The 19,403-nt window shown below is 42.8% G+C and overlaps 1 protein-coding gene across 2 annotated transcripts in view; it reads left to right on the forward strand.

The window, feature by feature from the left end:
• Positions 1-19,403, forward strand: part of LOC106581635 (dachshund homolog 1) — a 386,583-nt gene that overhangs the window by 223,505 nt on the left and 143,675 nt on the right. The window contains exons 4-6 of one of the 2 annotated variants that reach the window (XM_014163781.3): positions 8,587-8,759; positions 9,175-9,376; positions 9,748-9,888. In XM_014163781.3, coding sequence (XP_014019256.1) covers positions 8,587-8,759; positions 9,175-9,376; positions 9,748-9,888 — 516 coding nt within the window. The remainder of the gene's footprint in view (positions 1-8,586; positions 8,760-9,174; positions 9,377-9,747; positions 9,889-19,403) is intronic. The other variant, XM_014163783.3, reaches the window with a different exon arrangement.

The raw sequence follows: 19,403 nt of genomic DNA on the forward strand, positions 1-19,403 counted from the left end.
GCCTGTGTTTGTGTCTGTGTGCATGCATGCGTGCATGTGTTGGTGTATGAGTGTCTGTATTTGTATGTGTGCATGCAACAGAAAGTGAAAATAAACCTTTCTTACTGGACAAGTTCAGGTAGTCTCTCAAGTTTTCAGTCGGCTTTCTATCGTTTGGTGCCCAATGAACATGACTCTGGTCTATAGAATCTCTATCCCTCAAGTTGCCTACTGTATTACATGGATGCTGCCATTGGTAATTTAGGGTCAACATTTAGTGTGGCTTGTTATTTTCAAACACGTTTCAATTGGAAAATTTGAATTTGTGGAAGTATCTTGTGAGAAAGAGTGAGACCTTATGAAAGACATATCATCATGTTTTTGTTTCTGACAAATGTAATGATCATCAAATCACAGATAGATACTCCATATATATTCCATGACAGAAGTATCTGAACAGAATTATAGTTTTACTTGCAGCTGCTTCTACACCTGCATTGTTTGCTCTTTGAGGTTTTAGGCTGGGTTCTGTAGAAGCACTTTGTGACATCCACTGATGTATAAAGGACTTTTAAAATATATTTGATTTGTAAGTAGTGTGATGTGGATTGAATCAATCAATCAATCAAATGTGTATGATTTGATTGATTATCCCAGATAGAGGGAGTTGACACCTTATTTCAAACACAGTTCTGAAAGCGAGATATCCGTGGAAAAGCACTATCTGCAGTTGATTGGATCCCAAGTCTCAGTCATCTGGAGTAGGCGGCTGGCGGATGCATTTTTATACACTTACAGGAGAAACAATATGGTCTGTCTCCTGGGTAATTCCTACCACATGCTAAACTGGATGTGTGTGTGCGTACATGTGTGCATACCAGTCAAGGGGGAGGCAAGTCATTATGCTACCTCATCAAACCAAACATGTTTTCCTATCATTACTTTCTCTAACATTAAATTACATGACGTAAGTTTGCAAGTGTTCCCACGTGAAACATTCGAAAGTGTGTGTATCTCTTTAATCACGACATGGTAAACAAACCCACAGTTCTGTTTGTTGATGTGAATGAGCTGCTAATGTAGCCATTTGCTATGGGATTGGTGTGTGTGACTATGTGTGTGCCTGTGAGTGTGTGTGTGCTGTACTGTACTGTTTGGAGACATTTACACATAATTGTCTCAGTGTGTGTCTGCACATGTACGTTTACATGTTTACACCTTTTTGTTTGTGCAAATAGCTTTCCACCGTCATGTGTGTAACCGAGTGTATATGTGAGAGGACGGAAGGTTGTCTCACGTACACACATGAGAGGCCCGCCCCGCTACAAAGTTTCTCCCTGCAGGCGGTCACTGAGTCCAAGGGGCTAAAGAAGCTCCTTAAACACAAACAAAAAACATCTGGGTCAGATGGTTTAGGCCCTTTCTTCTATAAATTTGCTGCCCCTGTCATCGCCAAGCCTATCTCTGACCTTTTTAACCGGTCTCTCCTTTCTGGGGACGTTCCCATTGCTTGGAGGCAGCCACGGTTAATCATTTATTTAAAGGGGGAGATCAAGCTGATCATAACTGTTAAAGGCCTTTTTCTATTTTGTCCTGTTTATCAAAAGTGTTGGAAAAACTTGTCAATAATCAACTGACTGGCTTTCTTGATATCTATAGTATTCTCTCTGGTATGCAATCTGGTTTCCGCTCAGGTTATGGATGTGTCACTGCAACTTTAAAGGTGCTAAATGATGTCACTATTGCCCTTGATTCTAAGCAATGTTGTGCTGCTATTTTTATTGACTTGGCCAAAGTTTTTGATACGGTAGACCATTCTGTTCTTGTTGGCCGTCTAAGGAGTATTGGTGTCTCTAAGGTGCTACCATGTTGTGCTTCTGCCATGTTGTGTTGCTACCATATTGTTGTCATATGTTGCTGCCTTACTATGCTGTTGTATTAGGTCTCTCTTTATGAAGCGTTGTGGTGTCTCTCTTGTCGTGATGTGTATTCTGTCCTATATATTTATTGTTTCTTTTTTGTTCCAGCACTGTCCCCGCAGGAGGCCGTTTGCCTTTTGGCAGGACAAAATTGTAAATAAGAATTTGTTCTTAACTGACTTGCCTAGTTAAATAAAGGTTACATTTGTTTTTATAAAGGTATAGCACACACAATCTTTAACAAAGCCAAGATGGTTTATTTACTTTCAACATTAAGGGAGTAAACACAAAAGGCTTAAAAGTACCCCTCAATGACACACAGTCTGTGGGTAGCTAAATCAAAGACCAATACCTTCCTCCCTCACCCCATTAATGAGCTACAAGACTCACCAGCCTTGACTGAGCATGCCCTCTGTATGTGTGCGTGAGTATGTGGAGGGGTGTGTGTGTGTGTATGTGTGTGCGTGTATACATAGAGGAAAACAGCCCATAGCACTGCCACAATACCAGGCTACACTATGTTTATGAAGGCTGGGTTTTTTATTGTATATTTCCTATGGCTTCCTCTCCCTTCTGATGGAGTTTAATGACCCATCGTCCTCATAGGGCTGTGCTGTTGCATTCTAAAGAGATTAATACTTACAGTAAAGATATACTGTATGGTACTGGGAGACCACTAAAAGTACCCACGGCCTCAGAGCCATTGGCTGTATCCTAAATGGTATCCTGTTCCCTACAGTGCACTGCTTTTGACCAGGGCCCATAGAGCTCTGGTCAAAAGTAGTGCACTATGAAGGACATATGGTGCTATTTAGGACGCAACCATTTTCTTTTCATTAGCCATTTGTTTCCTTATGGGATTTGGGTGCAAACCCAACTAAATCCCCCAACAATTCAACGGCTCAAACACAAGACGTATGTGGCAGGGTCTACAGTCAATCACAGATTACAAAAAGAAAACCAGCCCCGTCGCGGACATTGACGTCTTGCTCCCAGACAAATTAAACAACTTCTATGCTCGCTTTGAGGACAATACAGTACCACTGACACGACCCACTACCAAAGACTGTGGGCTCTCCTTCACTGTGGCCAATGTGAGTAAAACATTTAAACGTGTTAACCCTAGCAAGGCTGCCTACCCAGATGGCAGCATGGTGAAGAAGGCAGAACAGAAATTTGCCTTGTCACCTAAAACACGAACAAACTATTACAGATGCACAATCGAGAGCATCCTGTCTGGCTGTATCACCGCCTGGTACGACAACTGTTCCGCCCACAACCGCAAGGCTCTCCAGAGGGTAGTCTGGTCTGCACAACGCATCACCGGGGGCAAACTACCTGCCCTCCAAGACACCTACACCACCCGATGTCACAGGAAGGCCAAAAAGATCATCAAGGACAACAACCACCCAAGCCACTGCCTGTTCACCCCGCTATCATCCAGAAGGCGAGGTCAGTACAGGTGCATCAAAGCTGGGACCGAGAGACTGAAAAACAGCTTCTATCTCAAGGCCATCAGACTGTTAAACAGCCATCACTAACATTGAGTGGCTGCTGCCAACATACTGACTCAAATCTCTAGGCACTTTAATAATGAAAAATCGGATGTAATAAAAGTATCACTAGTCATTTTAAACAATGCCACTTTATATAATGTTTACATACCCTACATTACTCATCTCATATGTATATACTGTACTCTATACCATCTACTGCATCTTGCCTATGCCGCATGGCCATCACTCATCCATATATTTATATGTGCATATTCTTATTCATCCCTTTAACCTTGTGTGTATAAGGTAGTCGTTGTGAATTTGTTAGATCACTTGTTAGATATTACTGCACTGTCAGAACTCGAAGCACAAGCATTTCACTACACTCGCATTAACTTCTGCTAACCATGTGTATGTGACCAATACAATTTGATTTGATTTGAACACAACCACAAAAAAGTCCCACACCTATAGACCATGTGTGTGCATCACAGCCTTCACCTTTATCTGAGAAATGCACCAGCAACATGTGGGCATTTTTATGAGATGAATTAGTAGAATAGCCTAGATTGTTTTGGAGTATGTGAATACTGTATATTTATACACAGGAAGTAATTCTAGCAGTTTGAGTAAAATGGTGGCATTTATAGATTTCGACAGATCAGAAGAGAAACACGTCTCTGTACCATGAATGCAAAAAGAGACTTAACAACACAGTACAAATCAACCCTGTGTCTTTCCCAATCCAAATCAAAGGGACTGACCACATACGAATGAGCTCAAGTTTGACAACAGCATTTACCAATTCATTGTTCCGAAGCCCTGAGCACCTTGCTAAAACAAAGACAGATAGGCTTGAAACAAGCCATTTAATTAGCTAGCGTACGGATCCCTCAGCTTTGGCTGCGGCATGCAACCAATTACGCATTCCACAGACGTTCGCACGTTCCTACTTCACCAATGAGAGAGACAGAGAGAGAGAGCGAGAGAGGCCAGGAGAGATCCTCTCTAGCCCTTGCTGTCTCATACAGTACATCTCATCCCCTTTTCCAGTTAAAAGAAGGTAAATAGCAGAGTTAGACAGCTTCATTGGCCCTAGTGTCTGAAGAGGCCGCTCGGCCCCAGATAGCGCTGATTGTCGCTTAAATAGTGGAGCTTTTACCCAAGGCCCGGGCGCCGACCTCTGATCAATTACAGCTGACATTATTGTTTGTCGGGAGCCTTTTTCCTGGACAGAGGGAGTTAGAGAAAGAGTCTGCGCTGTGGCTGGAAATGTAATCTCTCTCTTTCGTTTCTCCTTCTCCTTCCACAAACAATAAATCATTCAGTTGAAGAGATAATAAAGTGACAAGTCGGAGCTGGTTTAAATTTTGTCAAGGGAAATCTAGCCACTCTGTAGCTAAAAGGAGACGGGACTGCTGGTTGGTACCTAGACAGAGGTCTGTGGGCTTTTTGGAAGGCTGGGTTTACGGTCCGATATTTTTGGATTAATATGCTATTAATACCCAGAGGATGCCCTATTGTTTGAAAAGGTGGTTACAATAGCTGTCTCCATCAGGACTCCTGTTAACACACACACACAAATAAACGTATGCACACACACACACACACACACACACACACAAACTTGTGCACGCATTTAGGCAGACTTTCACACACACACCGCTAGAACACCAGCAGGATTAACGATAGAGGAGATTGCTTCACTGCAGGTTAATGGCTCAGTCATTTTTATCATTGAAAAAGGTTGCAATTATTGTCCTCTTTTTAATCATGTTAAATCCTTCATCAACTGATTTTGTATTAATACTTGAACCCGCCTTTCGTTTTCCAGACCTACTCCATGTGTTTCTGTCTGACATAACACTTTTTTCATGGTGATCTTTCCAAAGGGTATTTGAATTTATTCCATTTATCCTCTATGATTTGGATCGTTGCTTATTCATGCGTGCTCTTCCGAAGTGCTGTATTACCCAACCTAATAGCTTGAGCTGTTTATCTGAGTATTAAGTGATTTGGAGTTTTAATGATGGTAGCTAAGTAGGAGTTCACCTTTGGAAGTCCCTAAGGCTTAGGCCTACTCCAGGTAAATTACTCCAAATGCTGTTGTTTATGCCCTTCAATAGGAAAGCAACACATGGGAATTCAACTCGCATCAGTTGAACTACTGTACGGGGGAATGACAGTTCTGACAAATGAATGTATCTAGAGATATGGTTGAATTAAAACCTCACTTACTGTAATGTTGATCAAGTTACATCCTTTTCAGTTTTTCCAAAAACATGTATTGACTTGATTTGTTCATGTGGTAATGTTGGAGAATTGTTGCATTACAATTAATCATTAGAAATAAGACTTGTTGTAGGCGGTAGGAAAGGCGGTAGGAAAAGCAACAACAAAAAAATCCACAAAAAGTCTATACACACACACACACACACATACAATAGTTGCCCAACATAATTCTAACCCATTCCCTATAAATCCACCATGTAAGTACCTGGGAAAAGTACCCGAATCACTTCCAAAACAAAGAGAGAAACAAGATGTCTGAAAAAACATCCATTCAAATAAACAAACACTATTTCCCAACAACTATTTCCCAACAACACCTGACATCTATGACATTGAATCCAACCAATCCAAACTGCGCCCAGTGCCTTTCAGTCCCCAGTGAAAGGACTAGGTGAACTCGGCTTGGCCTACAGCAGGTTCCCTTATAGTCAACTGAATGGGCCTTTATGGAGGAATCATCGCTTGAGGATGATGGAACGCGAAAGGGGGGCCAACACATAAGGAGTGAGATTAAGACCCCTAGAGTCCTCTACTGTATGCCCATCCGTCTGCCTTTCAGAACAAGACACATAGAATCACAGCGGCTAGCACAAGAGATCACTCAAGGATGTGTGTGTTTTAAGTTTATAGTTTCAAGTTTTTATTTGTCGTATGTACGGGATACAATTGGTATACAACGCCCAAAGAAATGATTACTTGCAGGTTCCTTCTCGACCATGCATTTGAATGACAAAATCAAAGTCACATCAGTCTCAGGCTATCTCTCTCCCCTTCTGTGTGAGTTGGTTTCCTTAAGATGTAGTGTGTGTTTTCATGTCTGCATGTTCTTGCACATGCCTGCTTTGCATGTGTGTGTGCGCACTTGCCCATGCGTATCCCTCAAAGGCAGGATAGCACTCCCCTTTCTGGCCCTTGAGTACCTTTGAAACGTAGATACACACATAGTGGGCCTCTCCATGTTGTCTCACTGTAAGCACCCCTGCCATCAGGCCCACTGTGGTGCTGTTTTAATTGAGCCCAGGAGGTAATTGTTTCAGAGTTGGAACTCGAACGAGAATGGTGGCGGGACCTTTAGGTGCACCCTTGCCTTATGCCTTTAATCTCCCTTGCTTCTTCATGCTTGGGGATGCTCACCACTCGGAATATGCATGCCATCTTTCTTATGGAAACCAACATGATTCAGGAGGAATAGGAGGGAACAACGGAGAGAAGGAGTACCTCCTTGCCTTTCATTTCACAAACAGTGTCCTTGTCTTTTGAGGATTTCTTTGCGCTGTTGATCGCCTTGCCCCTTGTTGCCAACTGATGTTTTGTCGCAAAAGCAGAGTTGTTTTGTGGATTAGCTTTTTGTGGTGGTTGTTCTAGTGGTGTTTGTTCTCTTCTTGTTCTTTAGGCTTTTTACCATGAGCCAAGTTGCCAAAAGAAAATCTACAGCGGGGCTTAGTCAGATTCAGTAGCTTCTGTGAGGCATTGAGATTTTTTTTAAAGCACTTCAGTGGAAAACATCTGAGTGGCGAAGGAAAAAGACAAAAATGTTCCCAGTCACTTTTGAGCCCACCAAGTTCAAAGCACTCCAAAAAGGAGGTGGGGGTGCTGAGAGGAGGAGAGCTGTGGTTTCGGGGACAGACACCTAGCACTGACCTTCTGTGTGTGTTCATGTCCTTTGAAAGTTGTTCATTATACTGTATCATCTAAAGGCACAGCGTAGCGCCAGCCTACACTATCCCCAATGGTATTCCTTACATTTTTGTCCGACTTATGTCTTGACTTTGACCAATTAGAGTACTATTGCCGAGCTGAAATGGAATAATTTTAAACATTTGTAAGATATCTGATCTTGCGATGAGGTAATGTAATACAGATTACACAACGGAGGCGAAATGAAAATTCCCTGTTGTTGTAAGAGTTAAAAATCAGACTTGCTTGATCTGTGGTGTAGCTTGTTCAGCTTGTAGCCATTTTTCACAGTGATGTGTTTCCCAAATGGCATCCTATTCACTATATAGTGCACTACTTTTGACCTTGGGTCCAAAAGTAGCACACAATAAAGGGAATAGGATGCCATTTTGGACACGGACTGAGATAATTCCTTATGTGTAAGTAGCAAGCGTTATTTCCATAACATGGACCTTTTGTTCAACACAGAATCATTTCCGTGTTTTTTTTATGACTGTAAAAACCTTTGGCTTTGTATTTGTATTTTTTTAAGGATCGCCAAGGCAGCAGCTACTCTTCCTGGGATCCAGCATCATTAAGACAGTTATATACAGTTTAAAACATTACATGACATTACATTTATAGCACTTTACCCAATACATTTAGTGTGGCTTTGAATTATTGTGTATATATAGTTATTATCATTGCCAATTTCATTACAATTATTGTAATGGTATCTATTATTAACATGTGTTAAACATGTATGCCTCTTATGTTAATATGGAATGATACCCCGTGAAGTGTTTGAGATAAGGTTTTAAAAATATACTGTAAGGACCAGGTTTAATACATTCTGCTGATATTATTACAGTAAATTAGTGTAATGTTGTTTGATGATAATTATTTGATGTAGTTATTTTTGCATTCAATGGCATGACAAGGCATGTCAGTATCAGTATCAGGTTATACCAGCAGGGCCAGCCAGCTCAGTAAATCTTAATTCAATTAAAAAGTTTAAGAGTTACTTAGTTACTTTTTCTTATGGTGAAATAAAAATATTAACAGTCTAAAAATAGCGGGTATGCTTCTCTCAAAGGTATAGTAAATGATACCACATAACCATTACCAAGAAAGGTTTTGACTGAACCCAGACTCAGTCAAATTTACCAATCAACGTCCTCCAATCGAGATGAACCAACCAATCATGGTTTCCATTAACCTATTACCTTTCTCCCCTGTTGTAGGTTTGGAACTGCCCTTCATGATGATGCCCCACCCCATGATCCCTGTTAGCTTGCCCCCTGCTTCTGTTTCCATGGCAATGAGCCAGATGAACCACCTCAGCACCATCGCCAACATGGCCGCCGCCGCACAGCAGCAGAGCCTGCCCTGCAGAATGGTCACCTCAGTCATCAAAGTAAGCTGTAATAATAATAATACTAAACTATAAAGTAAGACATTATATGACAGTGTTTCCCAATCCTGATCCTTGGGAACCATAACTTTGTTAGTGCTAGGGCAAATATATATATGTACACCTCTTTGGGTACCCAGGACCAGGATTGGAAAACACTGTTATATTCCAACATGGAAGATGTGGCACAGCCACAGAGCCTGCCCTGCATAATAATCACCTTAGTCATCAAGGTAAAGTGTCAGAATAGACACAAACTGTGTATAACAAACATACAGCTCTAGGCATTTAAAGTAACTTATAATGAACTTTTGACTGCGATGAAGGAGAGGGAAGCACTATGGAAATGGCCAGTTGATTACACAGCATCTACTTTCATGGACCTCATTTGTCGATGATGTCCCTCTGTCGCTGACAGGAGCGTGTCCCAGATAGTCCCTCCCCCGCCCCTTCCTTAGAGGACGGCAGGAGGCCCGGCAGCCACCCATCGTCCCACCGCAGCAGCAGTGTCTCCAGTTCGCCGGTCCGCACAGAGAGCTCCTCAGACAGGATACGTACGTCCCCCTATTCCCTCCCCATGCAACGAGTCAGACTGGCTAACTGCGTGTTCAGTGCCGCAAGTAAACAAACCGACTCTGCTAACCTAATTTTGTTGTTGTTGTACTGAACCGATAGATTTTAGAGTTGGAATTTTATAGTGCTCTTCATTCCTGGGTGTGTAGGTTTTTGTTCCAGCCCAGTGGTTGCACACCTAAATCAACTACTCAAGTTCTAGATTATTCATTTTATCAGTTGTGTCAGGTATATTAGTGCTGGGCTGGACACTATGGGTCCCTAGGACCAGGATTGAAGAACAGTTATTTTGAGTTGTCCACATGTTCAAAATGTGTTAGCTAGCTGTTCATTTCCAAAGACAGGGCATAGACTTGTGAACTCTAACAGACAAAGACATCTTCTACCTCACCTGTACTATTCTCTCTCTCCTCTCCAGCCATACATCAGAATGGTTTGTCTATGAACCAAATGAACCAAGCTCTGCTGGGCCTCTCCCCTAGCATTCTGCCTGGGCCTAAAGAAGGAGACCTAGCCCACGACATGAGCCACGAAGCAAAGAGGATGCACATCGACAAAGGTAAGATGTGTCCTATTGCAAAACTTTAAAGAGCAACTGAACTTCCTGATTTGGCCTTGTTTTGACACTTTATAATTAAGAAATGCTAGCGGCCATGATGGAAGCCAAAAGAGAGTTGTTTTGGGGGTGTGGTTTAATGTGGATATTACTTGGGTGTGTCTTTCCCATTCAATCACAACAAACAAGGGCGGTAGTGAGTACAGCGAGGTAAGCTAAGTTATCTTTTCTATGGAGAAAACAAAGTTTTGAAGTTGAGGACTTCTCCCTTCCTGACTGACTCACCATTTTAAGATTGTCTGCTAATACAGTTCTATGTGTAGGCTAAAGCCTGCGCTGACCTTGTGTTTAACTAAGCTGACAGCAGCTAGCTAGCATAGCTTGGAATGCTTCAGCTGGCTTGCCTATCTAGCTGATATTTCTCTGTCAAATCAGTTATGGCAAGGTAGCAAGAGCCAGTGTCTGGAATGTGCTTCATAAGACACTTGTTCTACAACACATTGCTACGAAAGTAGCTTGCAACTTACTTTCAAAGTTTCAGCACAACATGTAAAGACAGGTTGATTGCCCATAGGAAGAACACGATAATAAGAAGATCACGAGAAAGTAAGTAAGCTACAAACAGGGCCAGTTCCAGGGTCAGTGCCAATTCCATTTGCAGGGATACTGGAGTGGTAGGGGTAGATATGTAAAGGGACAAGGTGACTAGGCATCAGGATAAATGATAAACAGAGTAGTAGCAGTGTATATGATGATTGTATGTGAGTGCATATGTAGAGTCAGTATGAATGTGTGTGTTATGTGTGTGTGAGCAAATAAAGTTGTGTGTGTGTGTTGGAGTGTCAGTGAGAGTGTGTGTGTTGGAGTGCAATAATAAAAGGGTCAATGCAGATAGTCTGTGAAGCCATTGTGTTAGCTATTTAGCAGTCGTATGGCTTGGGGAAGCTGTTCAGGAACCTGTTGGTGTCAGACTTGTTGCTCCAGTAGAGAACAGTCTATGGCTTGAGTGGCTGGAGTGTTTATCACTCTTCTGGGCCTTCCTTTCATGTGTAGGGGATGGCAGAGTAATCGGCCCCTGTGATGTACTGAGCTGTCCTCACTGCCCTCTTGTAGCGTCATGCGATTGAGGCCTGTGTAGTTGCCATACCAAGCAGTGATGCAGCCAGTCCAGATGCTCTCAGTGGTGCAGCTGTAGAACATTTTGAGGATTGAAGGGCCCATGCCAAATCTTATCAACCTCCTGAGGGGGAAGAGGCACTGTGGCGCCTTTTTCACAAGTGTGTGTGGACCATTCAAGTTCTTAGTGATTTGACCCGTCAGGAAGTCCAGGATCCAGCTGCAGAGGGAGGTGTTCAGTTAATGAACAGCATTCTCACATAGATTTTCCTCTTATCTATGTGGGAGAGGGCAGTGTGTAGTGCAATTGAGATTGCGTCATCCATGGATCTGTTGGGGTGATATGCAAATTGGAATGTATCTAGGGTGTCTGGGATGGAGTTGATGTGTGCCATAACCAGCCTTTCAAAGCACTTCCTGATTACAGTTGTGAGTGCTACAGGGATGTAGTCATTGTGGCAGGTAGCCTTAGAGTTCTTGGGAACAGGAATGATGGTGGTCAGCTTGAGACGTGAGGATTACAGACTGGGAGAAGGAGAGGTTGAAAATGACCATTAACCTGTTAGGGCTAGGGGGCAGTATTGACATGGCCGGATAAAAAACGTACCCGATTTAATCTGGTTACTACTCCTGCCCAGTAACTAGAATATGCATATAATTATTGGCTTTGGATAGAAAACACCCTAAAGTTTCTAAAACTGTTTGAATGATGTCTGTGAATATAACAGAACTCATATGGCAGGCCAAAACCTGAGAAGATTCCATGCAGGAAGTGGCCTGTCTGACAAGTTGTGTTTCATCTTGGCTCTTTTTATTGAAGACTGAGGATCTTTGCTATAACGTGACACTTCCTACGGCTCCCATAGGCTCTCAGAGCCCGGGAAAAAGCTGAACGATATCGAGGCAGCCTCTGGCTGAAACACTTTATCGCGTTTGGCAAGTGGCCGATCAGAGTACTATGGGCTTAGGCGCGTGCCCGAGTCGACCCCATGCTTTATTTTCTTTCGTCTGTTTACCTAAACGCAGATTCCCAGTCGGAATATTATCGCTTTTTTATGAGAAAAATGGCATAAAAATTGATTTTAAACAGCGGTTGACATGCTTCGAAGTACGGAAATGGAATATTTAGACATTTTTGGTCACGAATTGCGCCATTCTCGTCACCCTTATTTACCCTTTCGGATAGTGTCTTGAACGCACGAACAAAACGCCGCTATTTGGATATAACAATGGATTATTTTGAACCAAACCAACATTTGTTATTGAAGTAGAAGTCCTGGGAGTGCATTCTGACAAAGACAGCAAAGGTAATAACATTTTTCTTATAGTAAATCTGACTTTGGTGAGTGCTAAACTTGCTGGGTGTCTAAATAGCTAGCCCTGTGATGCCGGGCTATCTACTGAGAATATTGCAAAATGTGCTTTCACCGAAAAGCTATTTTAAAATCGGACATAGAGTGCATAGAGGAGTTCTGTATCTATAATTCTTAAAATAATTGTTATGCTTTTTGTGAACGTTTATCGTGAGTAATTTAGTAAATTACCGGCAGTGTTCGGTGGGAATGCTAGTCACATGCTAGTCACATGCTAATTTAAAAAGCTGGTTTTTGATATAAATATGAACTTGATTGAACAAAACATGCATGTATTGTATAACATAATGTCCTAGGTGTGTCGTCTGATGAAGATCATCAAAGGTTAGTGCTGCATTTAGCTGTCTTCTGGGTTTTTGTGACATTATATGCTAGCTTGAAAAATGGGTGTCTGATTATTTCTGGCTGGGTACTCTGCTGACATAATCTAATGTTTTGCTTTCGTTGTAAAGCCTTTTTGAAATCGGACAGTGTGGTTAGATTAACGAGAGTCTTGTCTTTAAAATGGTGTAAAATAGTCATATGTTTGAAAAATTTAAGTTTTTGCATTTTTGAGGAATTTGAATAACGCGCCACGGGATTACACTGGCTGTTGAGTTGGTGGGACGCCCACCTAGCCCAGAGAGGTTAAAATGCTCTGCACATGCTCTGAAAACATGCCCTGGAATACAGTCCGGCCTTGCAAGTGTTGACCTGATTAAAAACATTACTCATGTCGGCCTTCGAGAGCAAGATCAGCCAGTCCTCTGGGTCAGCAGCGGCCCTCATACAAGGCTCGGTGTTGTTTTTGTCGAAGCTTGCATAAAATGCATTGAGTTCGACTGGTAGAGAGGCATCATTGGGTAGATCATGGCTAGGTCTTCCTTTGTAATCCGTAATGGAGTGTAGCCCCAGCCACATGTGTCGGGCATTGGAGCCTATGCAATAGGATTCCAACTTGTTCCTATATTGTCCTTTTGCTTGTTTGAAGGTTCTGCAGAGGTTGTAGCAGGACTTGTTTGTTTTTCTGAGCCGCAGCCTCAGGGTTGGCTGAGATAGCCTTGTGCGCAGTAGCCCACAGGTAGCCCTGTCTAGGGCTTTTGATTGGGGAAGCTACAAACCTTCACAATGCAACGTTGGTGATGCATTTCCCAATGAAGCCGGTGACAGAGGTAGTTAGCTCATCGATGCTATTGGCGGAGTCCCGGGAACATATTCCAGTCAGCGCTAGCAAGCAGTCCTGTACCATATTCTGTGATTCGGAAGACCATTTCTCTACGGAGAGCCTCACAGGTACTTCCTGTTTGAGCTTCTGCTTGTAGACAGGAAGCAGATGTATTAGGTCATGATCTGAGTTGCCGAAGGGGGGACGTGGGAGGGCCTTGTACGCTTGCTTATGGGTAGAGTAACAGTAGTCTAGGACTTTATTGCCCAAAGAGGCGAAGGAGACCTGTTAATAACCTCTCTGGGCGAGGCGGGACGAAATCGTCCCACCTACGCAACAGCCAGTGTAATCCCGTGGCGCGATTTTCAAATACCTTAGAAATGCTATTACTTCAATTTCTCAAACATATGACTATTTTACACCATTTTAAAGACAAGACTCTCGTTAATCTAACCACACTGTCCGATTTCAAAAAGGCTTTACAACGAAAGCAAAACATTAGATTATGTCAGCAGAGTACCCAGCCAGAAATAATCAGACACCCATTTTTCAAGCTAGCATATAATGTCACAAAAACCCAGAAGACAGCTAAATGCAGCACTAACCTTTGATGATCTTCATCAGATGACACACCTAGGACATTATGTTATACAATACATGCATGTTTTGTTCAATCAAGTTCATATTTATATCAAAAACCAGCTTTTTAAATTAGCATGTGACTAGCATGTGACTAGCATTCCCACCGAACACTGCCGGTGAATTTACTAAATTACTCACGATAAACGTTCACAAAAAACATAAAAATTATTTTAAGAATTATAGATACAGAACTCCTCTATGCACTCGATATGTCCGATTTTAAAATAGCTTTTCGGTGAAAGCACATTTTGCAATATTCTCAGTAGATAGCCCGGCATCACAGGGCTAGCTATTTAGACACCCAGCAAGTTTAGCACTCATCAAAGTCAGATTTACTATAAGAAAAATGTTATTACCTTTGCTGTTCTTCGTCAGAATGCACTCCCAGGACTTCTACTTCAATAACAAATGTTGGTTTGGTCCCAAATAATCCATTGTTATATCCAAATAGCGGCGTTTTGTTCGTGCGTTCAAGACACTATCCGAAAGGGTAAATAAGGGTGACGAGCATGGCGCATTTCGTGTCAAAAAAAAATTCTAAATATTCCATTACCGTACTTCGAAGCATGTCAACCGCTGTTTAAAATCAATTTTTATGCCATTTTTCTCGTAAAAAAGCGTTAATATTCCGACCGGGAATCTGCGTTTAGGTAAACAGACGAAAGAAAATAAAGCATGGAGTCGACTCGGGCACACGCCTAAGCCCATAGTACTCTGATCGGCCACTTGCCAAACGCGATAATGTGTTTCAGCCAGAGGCTGCCTCGATATCATTCCGCTTTTCCCGGGCTCTGAGAGCCTATGGGAGCCGTAGGAAGTGTCACGTTATAGCAAAGATCCTCAGTCTTCAATAAAAAGAGCCAAGATGAACAACAACTTGTCAGACAGCCCACTTCCTGCATGGAATCTTCTCAGGTTTTGGCCTGCCATATGAGTTCTATTATACTCACAGACACCATTCAAACAGTTTTCGAAACGTTAGGGTGTTTTCTATCCAAAGCCAATAATTATATGCATATTCTAGTTACTGGGCAGGAGTAGTAACCAGATTAAATCGGGTACGATTTTTATCGGGCCGTGTCAATACTGCCCACTAGCCCTAACAGGTTAAAAGTTTAAATTCTTGTTAATCTAACTGCATTGTTCGATTTACAATAGGCTTTACAGCGAAAGCATACCATGCAATTGTTTGAGGACCGCGCCCCACATCAACATATTTTTCAACCAGCACAGGCTTCATAAAATCACAAATAGCGATTAAATAAATCACTTACTTTTGGAAATCTTCCTCTGTTTGCAATCCCAAGGGTCCCAGCTACAACATGAATGGTCGTTTTGTTAGATAAAATCCTTCTTTATATCTCAAAAAGTCTGTTTAGTTGGCGCCATCGATTTCAGTAATCCACTCATTCAACATGCAGACAAAGGAATCCAAAAAGCTACCGCTAAACTTTCTTCAAACAATGTTTCTATATAATCCTCAGGTACCCGAAATGTAAATAAACTATAATATTTCAACTATAATATTTCATAAGGAAAGAAGTATGTTCAATAGAAAAGTAAAATTTCCTTTGTTTAGCATCTCTTTGTGAACATTCCAAGATGGCGTAGCAGTCGGACATGTGTTTGCCTTTGTCTTATCCCGTGTAAAGAGCCATTTTTTTCCGTATATATCTTAATCTCACTTTCTATCTACGAACTAAATATACTTTCCTGCAACCGCCTCACCCAATGTGGTACGGATCTGCTCTTTTTATCCCTTATAACTGGAACCTCCATCAGGAGCTAGCCAGCTAACTAGCTACTAGTCTTGTTAGCCACGGCTAGCGGTCTTCACCTTTTTCTCAGTCACCAGCCACCCTTAGCTCGGGCAATACCTGCCAGTCTGCACAGCACAATATCAACCCAGAGCATGTCGGACTGCTTCCCTCTACCACATCACCAGATTCCTGCCGCTCTGGATCATTACACCATCATCGCAGCTAGCTAGCTGCAAACGAGTGGCTACTGTTAGCTAACGCCTCTGTCCCAAAGCAAGCACCAGTTAGCCTTGAGCTAGCCTCGAGCTAGGCCCATATACCAGCTAATTCTAGGGCTACAATACCTCTTTTGCCAATTGGCCTGGACCCTTTATTGTCGACACGGAGCCCCGCCGATCCATCACGACTGGACTGCCAACGTGATCGCCCGATGTGGTCTCAACAGGCTATTCTGTTACGATGTCGCCGAAGAACCATCTGCTATCCCGGCCCACTAGCTTTCTGAACGCTGTGTCCCCTGCTCGCCTAGCGTAGTAGTGACTACCGAACGGCACCCTGACTCACCTATTGCTGCTCTTTTGACCCTATGATCACTCGCTTCACAGCTGATGCCCCCTCGACTGTTTCAATAACACGGTACCTCATTTTGTTTACCTGTCAGCCCCAGCCTCGAACTCAGGTCCTGTAGGTACCTAACTGACCCACTCTGCCCATTCATCGCCATTTACCCGTTGTTGTCTTAGCTCTCCTGATCAACACCTGTGATTTCTTTATGCCTCTCTCTAATGTCAATATGCCTTGTCTACTGCTGTCTTAGCTAGTTCTTATTGTTTTATTTCACTGTAGAGTCCTCAGTCCCGCTCAACTTGCCTTAGATAGTTCTTTTGTCCCACCCCACACACATGTGGAGACCTCACCTGGCTTAACTGGTGCCTCCAGAGACGAAACCTCTCTCATCGTCACTCAACGCCTTGGTTTACCTCCACTGTACTCACATCCTACCATACCCTGGGGAGGCAGGGTAGCCTAGTGGTTAGAGCGTTGTACTAGTAACCGAAAGGTTGCAAGTTCGAACCCCGAGCTGACATGGTACAAATCTGTCGTTCTGCCCCTGAACAAGGCAGTTAACCCATTGTTCCTAGGCCGTCATTGAAAACAAGAATATGCTCTTAACTGACTTGCCTAGTTAAATAAAGGTAATTAAAATTAATAAAATACCCTTGGCTGTACATTATGCCCTGAATCTATTCTACCACGCCCAGAAATCTGCTCCTTTTATTCTCTGTTCCCAACGCACTAGATGACCAGTTCTTATAGCCTTTAGCCGTACCCTGATCCTAATCCTCCTCTGTTCCTCTGTTGATGTAGACGTTAACCCAGGCCCTGTAGCCCCCAGTTCACCTCCTATTCCCCAGGTGCTATCATTTGTTGACTTCTGTGACTGAAAAAGCCTTGGTTTCATGCATGTTAACATCAGAAGCCTCCTCCCTAAGGTTGTTTTATTCACTGCTTTAGCACACTCCGCCAACCCTGATGTCCTTGCTGTGTCTGAATCCTGGCTTAGGAAGGCCACCAAAAATGTGGAAATGTACATCCCCAACTACAACAATTTCCGCCAAGATAGAACTGCCAAAGGGGGTGGAGTTGCAATCTACTGCAGAGATAGTCTTCAGTTCTGTCATGCTATCCAGGTCTATGCCCAAACAGTTCGAGCTTCTACTTTTAAAAATCCATCTTTCCAGAAATAAGTCTCTCACTGTTGCCACTTGCTATAGACCCCCCTCAGCTCCCAGCTGTGTCCTGGACACCATATGTGAATTAAATGTCCCCCATTTATCTTCAGAGTTCGTACTGTTAGGTGACCTAAACTGGGATATGCTTAACAACCCGGCCATCCTACAATCTGAACTAGATGCTCTCAATCTAACACAAATTATCAATGAACCTACCAGGTACAACCCTAAATCCGTAAACATGGGCTCCCTCAAAGATATCATCCTGACCAACCTGCCCTCTAAATACACCTCTGCTGTCTTAAACCAGGATCTCAGCGATCATTGCCTGCATCCGTAATGGGTCCGCAGTCAAACGACCACCCCTCATCACTGTCAAACGCTCCCTAAAACACTTCAGCGAGCAGGCCTTTCTAATCGACCTGGCCCGGGTTTCCTGGAAGGATATTGACCTCATTCCGTCAGTAGAGGATACCTGGTTATTCTTTAAAAGTGCTTTCCTCACTATCTTAAATAAGCATGCCCCATTCAAAAAATGTTGAACTAAGAACAGATATAGCCCTTGGTTCACTCCAGACTTGACTGCCCTTGACCAGCACAAAAACATCCTGTGGCGTACTGCATTAGCCCGCGATATGCAACTTTTCAGGGAAGTTAGGAACCAATATACACAGGCAGTTAGGAAAGCAAAGGCTAGCTTTTGAAACAGAAATTTGCATCCTGTAGCACAAACTCCAAAAAGTTCTGGGACACTGTAAAGTCCATGGAGAATAAGAGCACCTCCTCCCAGCTGCCCACTGCACTGAGTCTAGGAAACACTGTCACCACCGATCTACGATAATCGAGAATTTCAATAAGCATTTTTCTACGGCTGGCCATGCTTTCCACCTGGCTACCCCTACCCCGGCCAACAGCTTTGCACCCCCACAGCAACTTGCCGAAGCCTCCCCCACTTCTCCTTCACCCAAATCCAGATAGCTGATTTCCTTATAGATTGGAAAGCTGCCGCGGTCATCCCCTTCTTCAAAGGGGGAGACACTCTAGACCCAAACTGTTACAGACCTATATCTATCCTACCCTGCCTTTGTAAAGTCTTCGAAAGCCAAGTTAACCTCACTAGGGTAGGGGGCAGCATTCAGAATTTTGGATGAAAAGCGTGCCCAATGTAAACTGCCTGCTACTCAGGTCCAGAAGCTAGGATATGCATATAATAGATAGAAAACACTCTAAAGTTTCCAAAACTGTTACAATAATGTCTGTGAGTATAACAGAACTGATATGGCAGGCAAAAACCTGAGGAAAATCCATCCAGGAAGTGCTATTATTTTGAAATGCCGTTTTTCCATTGAAAGCCTATCCACCATACAAAGACTTATGATGCAGTTCAAGTTCCCTATGGCTTCCACCACATGTGGCCAGTCTTTAGGCATTGTTTCAGGCTTTTACTCTGAAAAAGGAGGGAGAAACACCACTTTCAATGAGAGGACAGTGGAAATTTCCAGACATGAGTCCTGCGCGTGACCGGGACGTGCCTTTCTTGTTTTTCCTTATCTATTGACGAAGCTATTGTCCGGTTGAAATATGATCGATTATTTAAAACAAAAACAACCTGAGGATTGATTATAAACATCGTTTGACATGTTTCTACGAACTTTTATGGTACTTTTTAGATTTTTTTGTCTGTCTGTTGTGACCGCTCTTTGTTCCAATGAATTACTGAACAAAACGCACCAACAAAACTGAGGTTTTT

Source organism: Salmo salar, chromosome 21, assembly GCF_965601325.2.
Source record: "Salmo salar chromosome 21, fSalSal1, whole genome shotgun sequence".
In the NCBI taxonomy this organism is placed as follows: domain Eukaryota; kingdom Metazoa; phylum Chordata; class Actinopteri; order Salmoniformes; family Salmonidae; genus Salmo; species Salmo salar.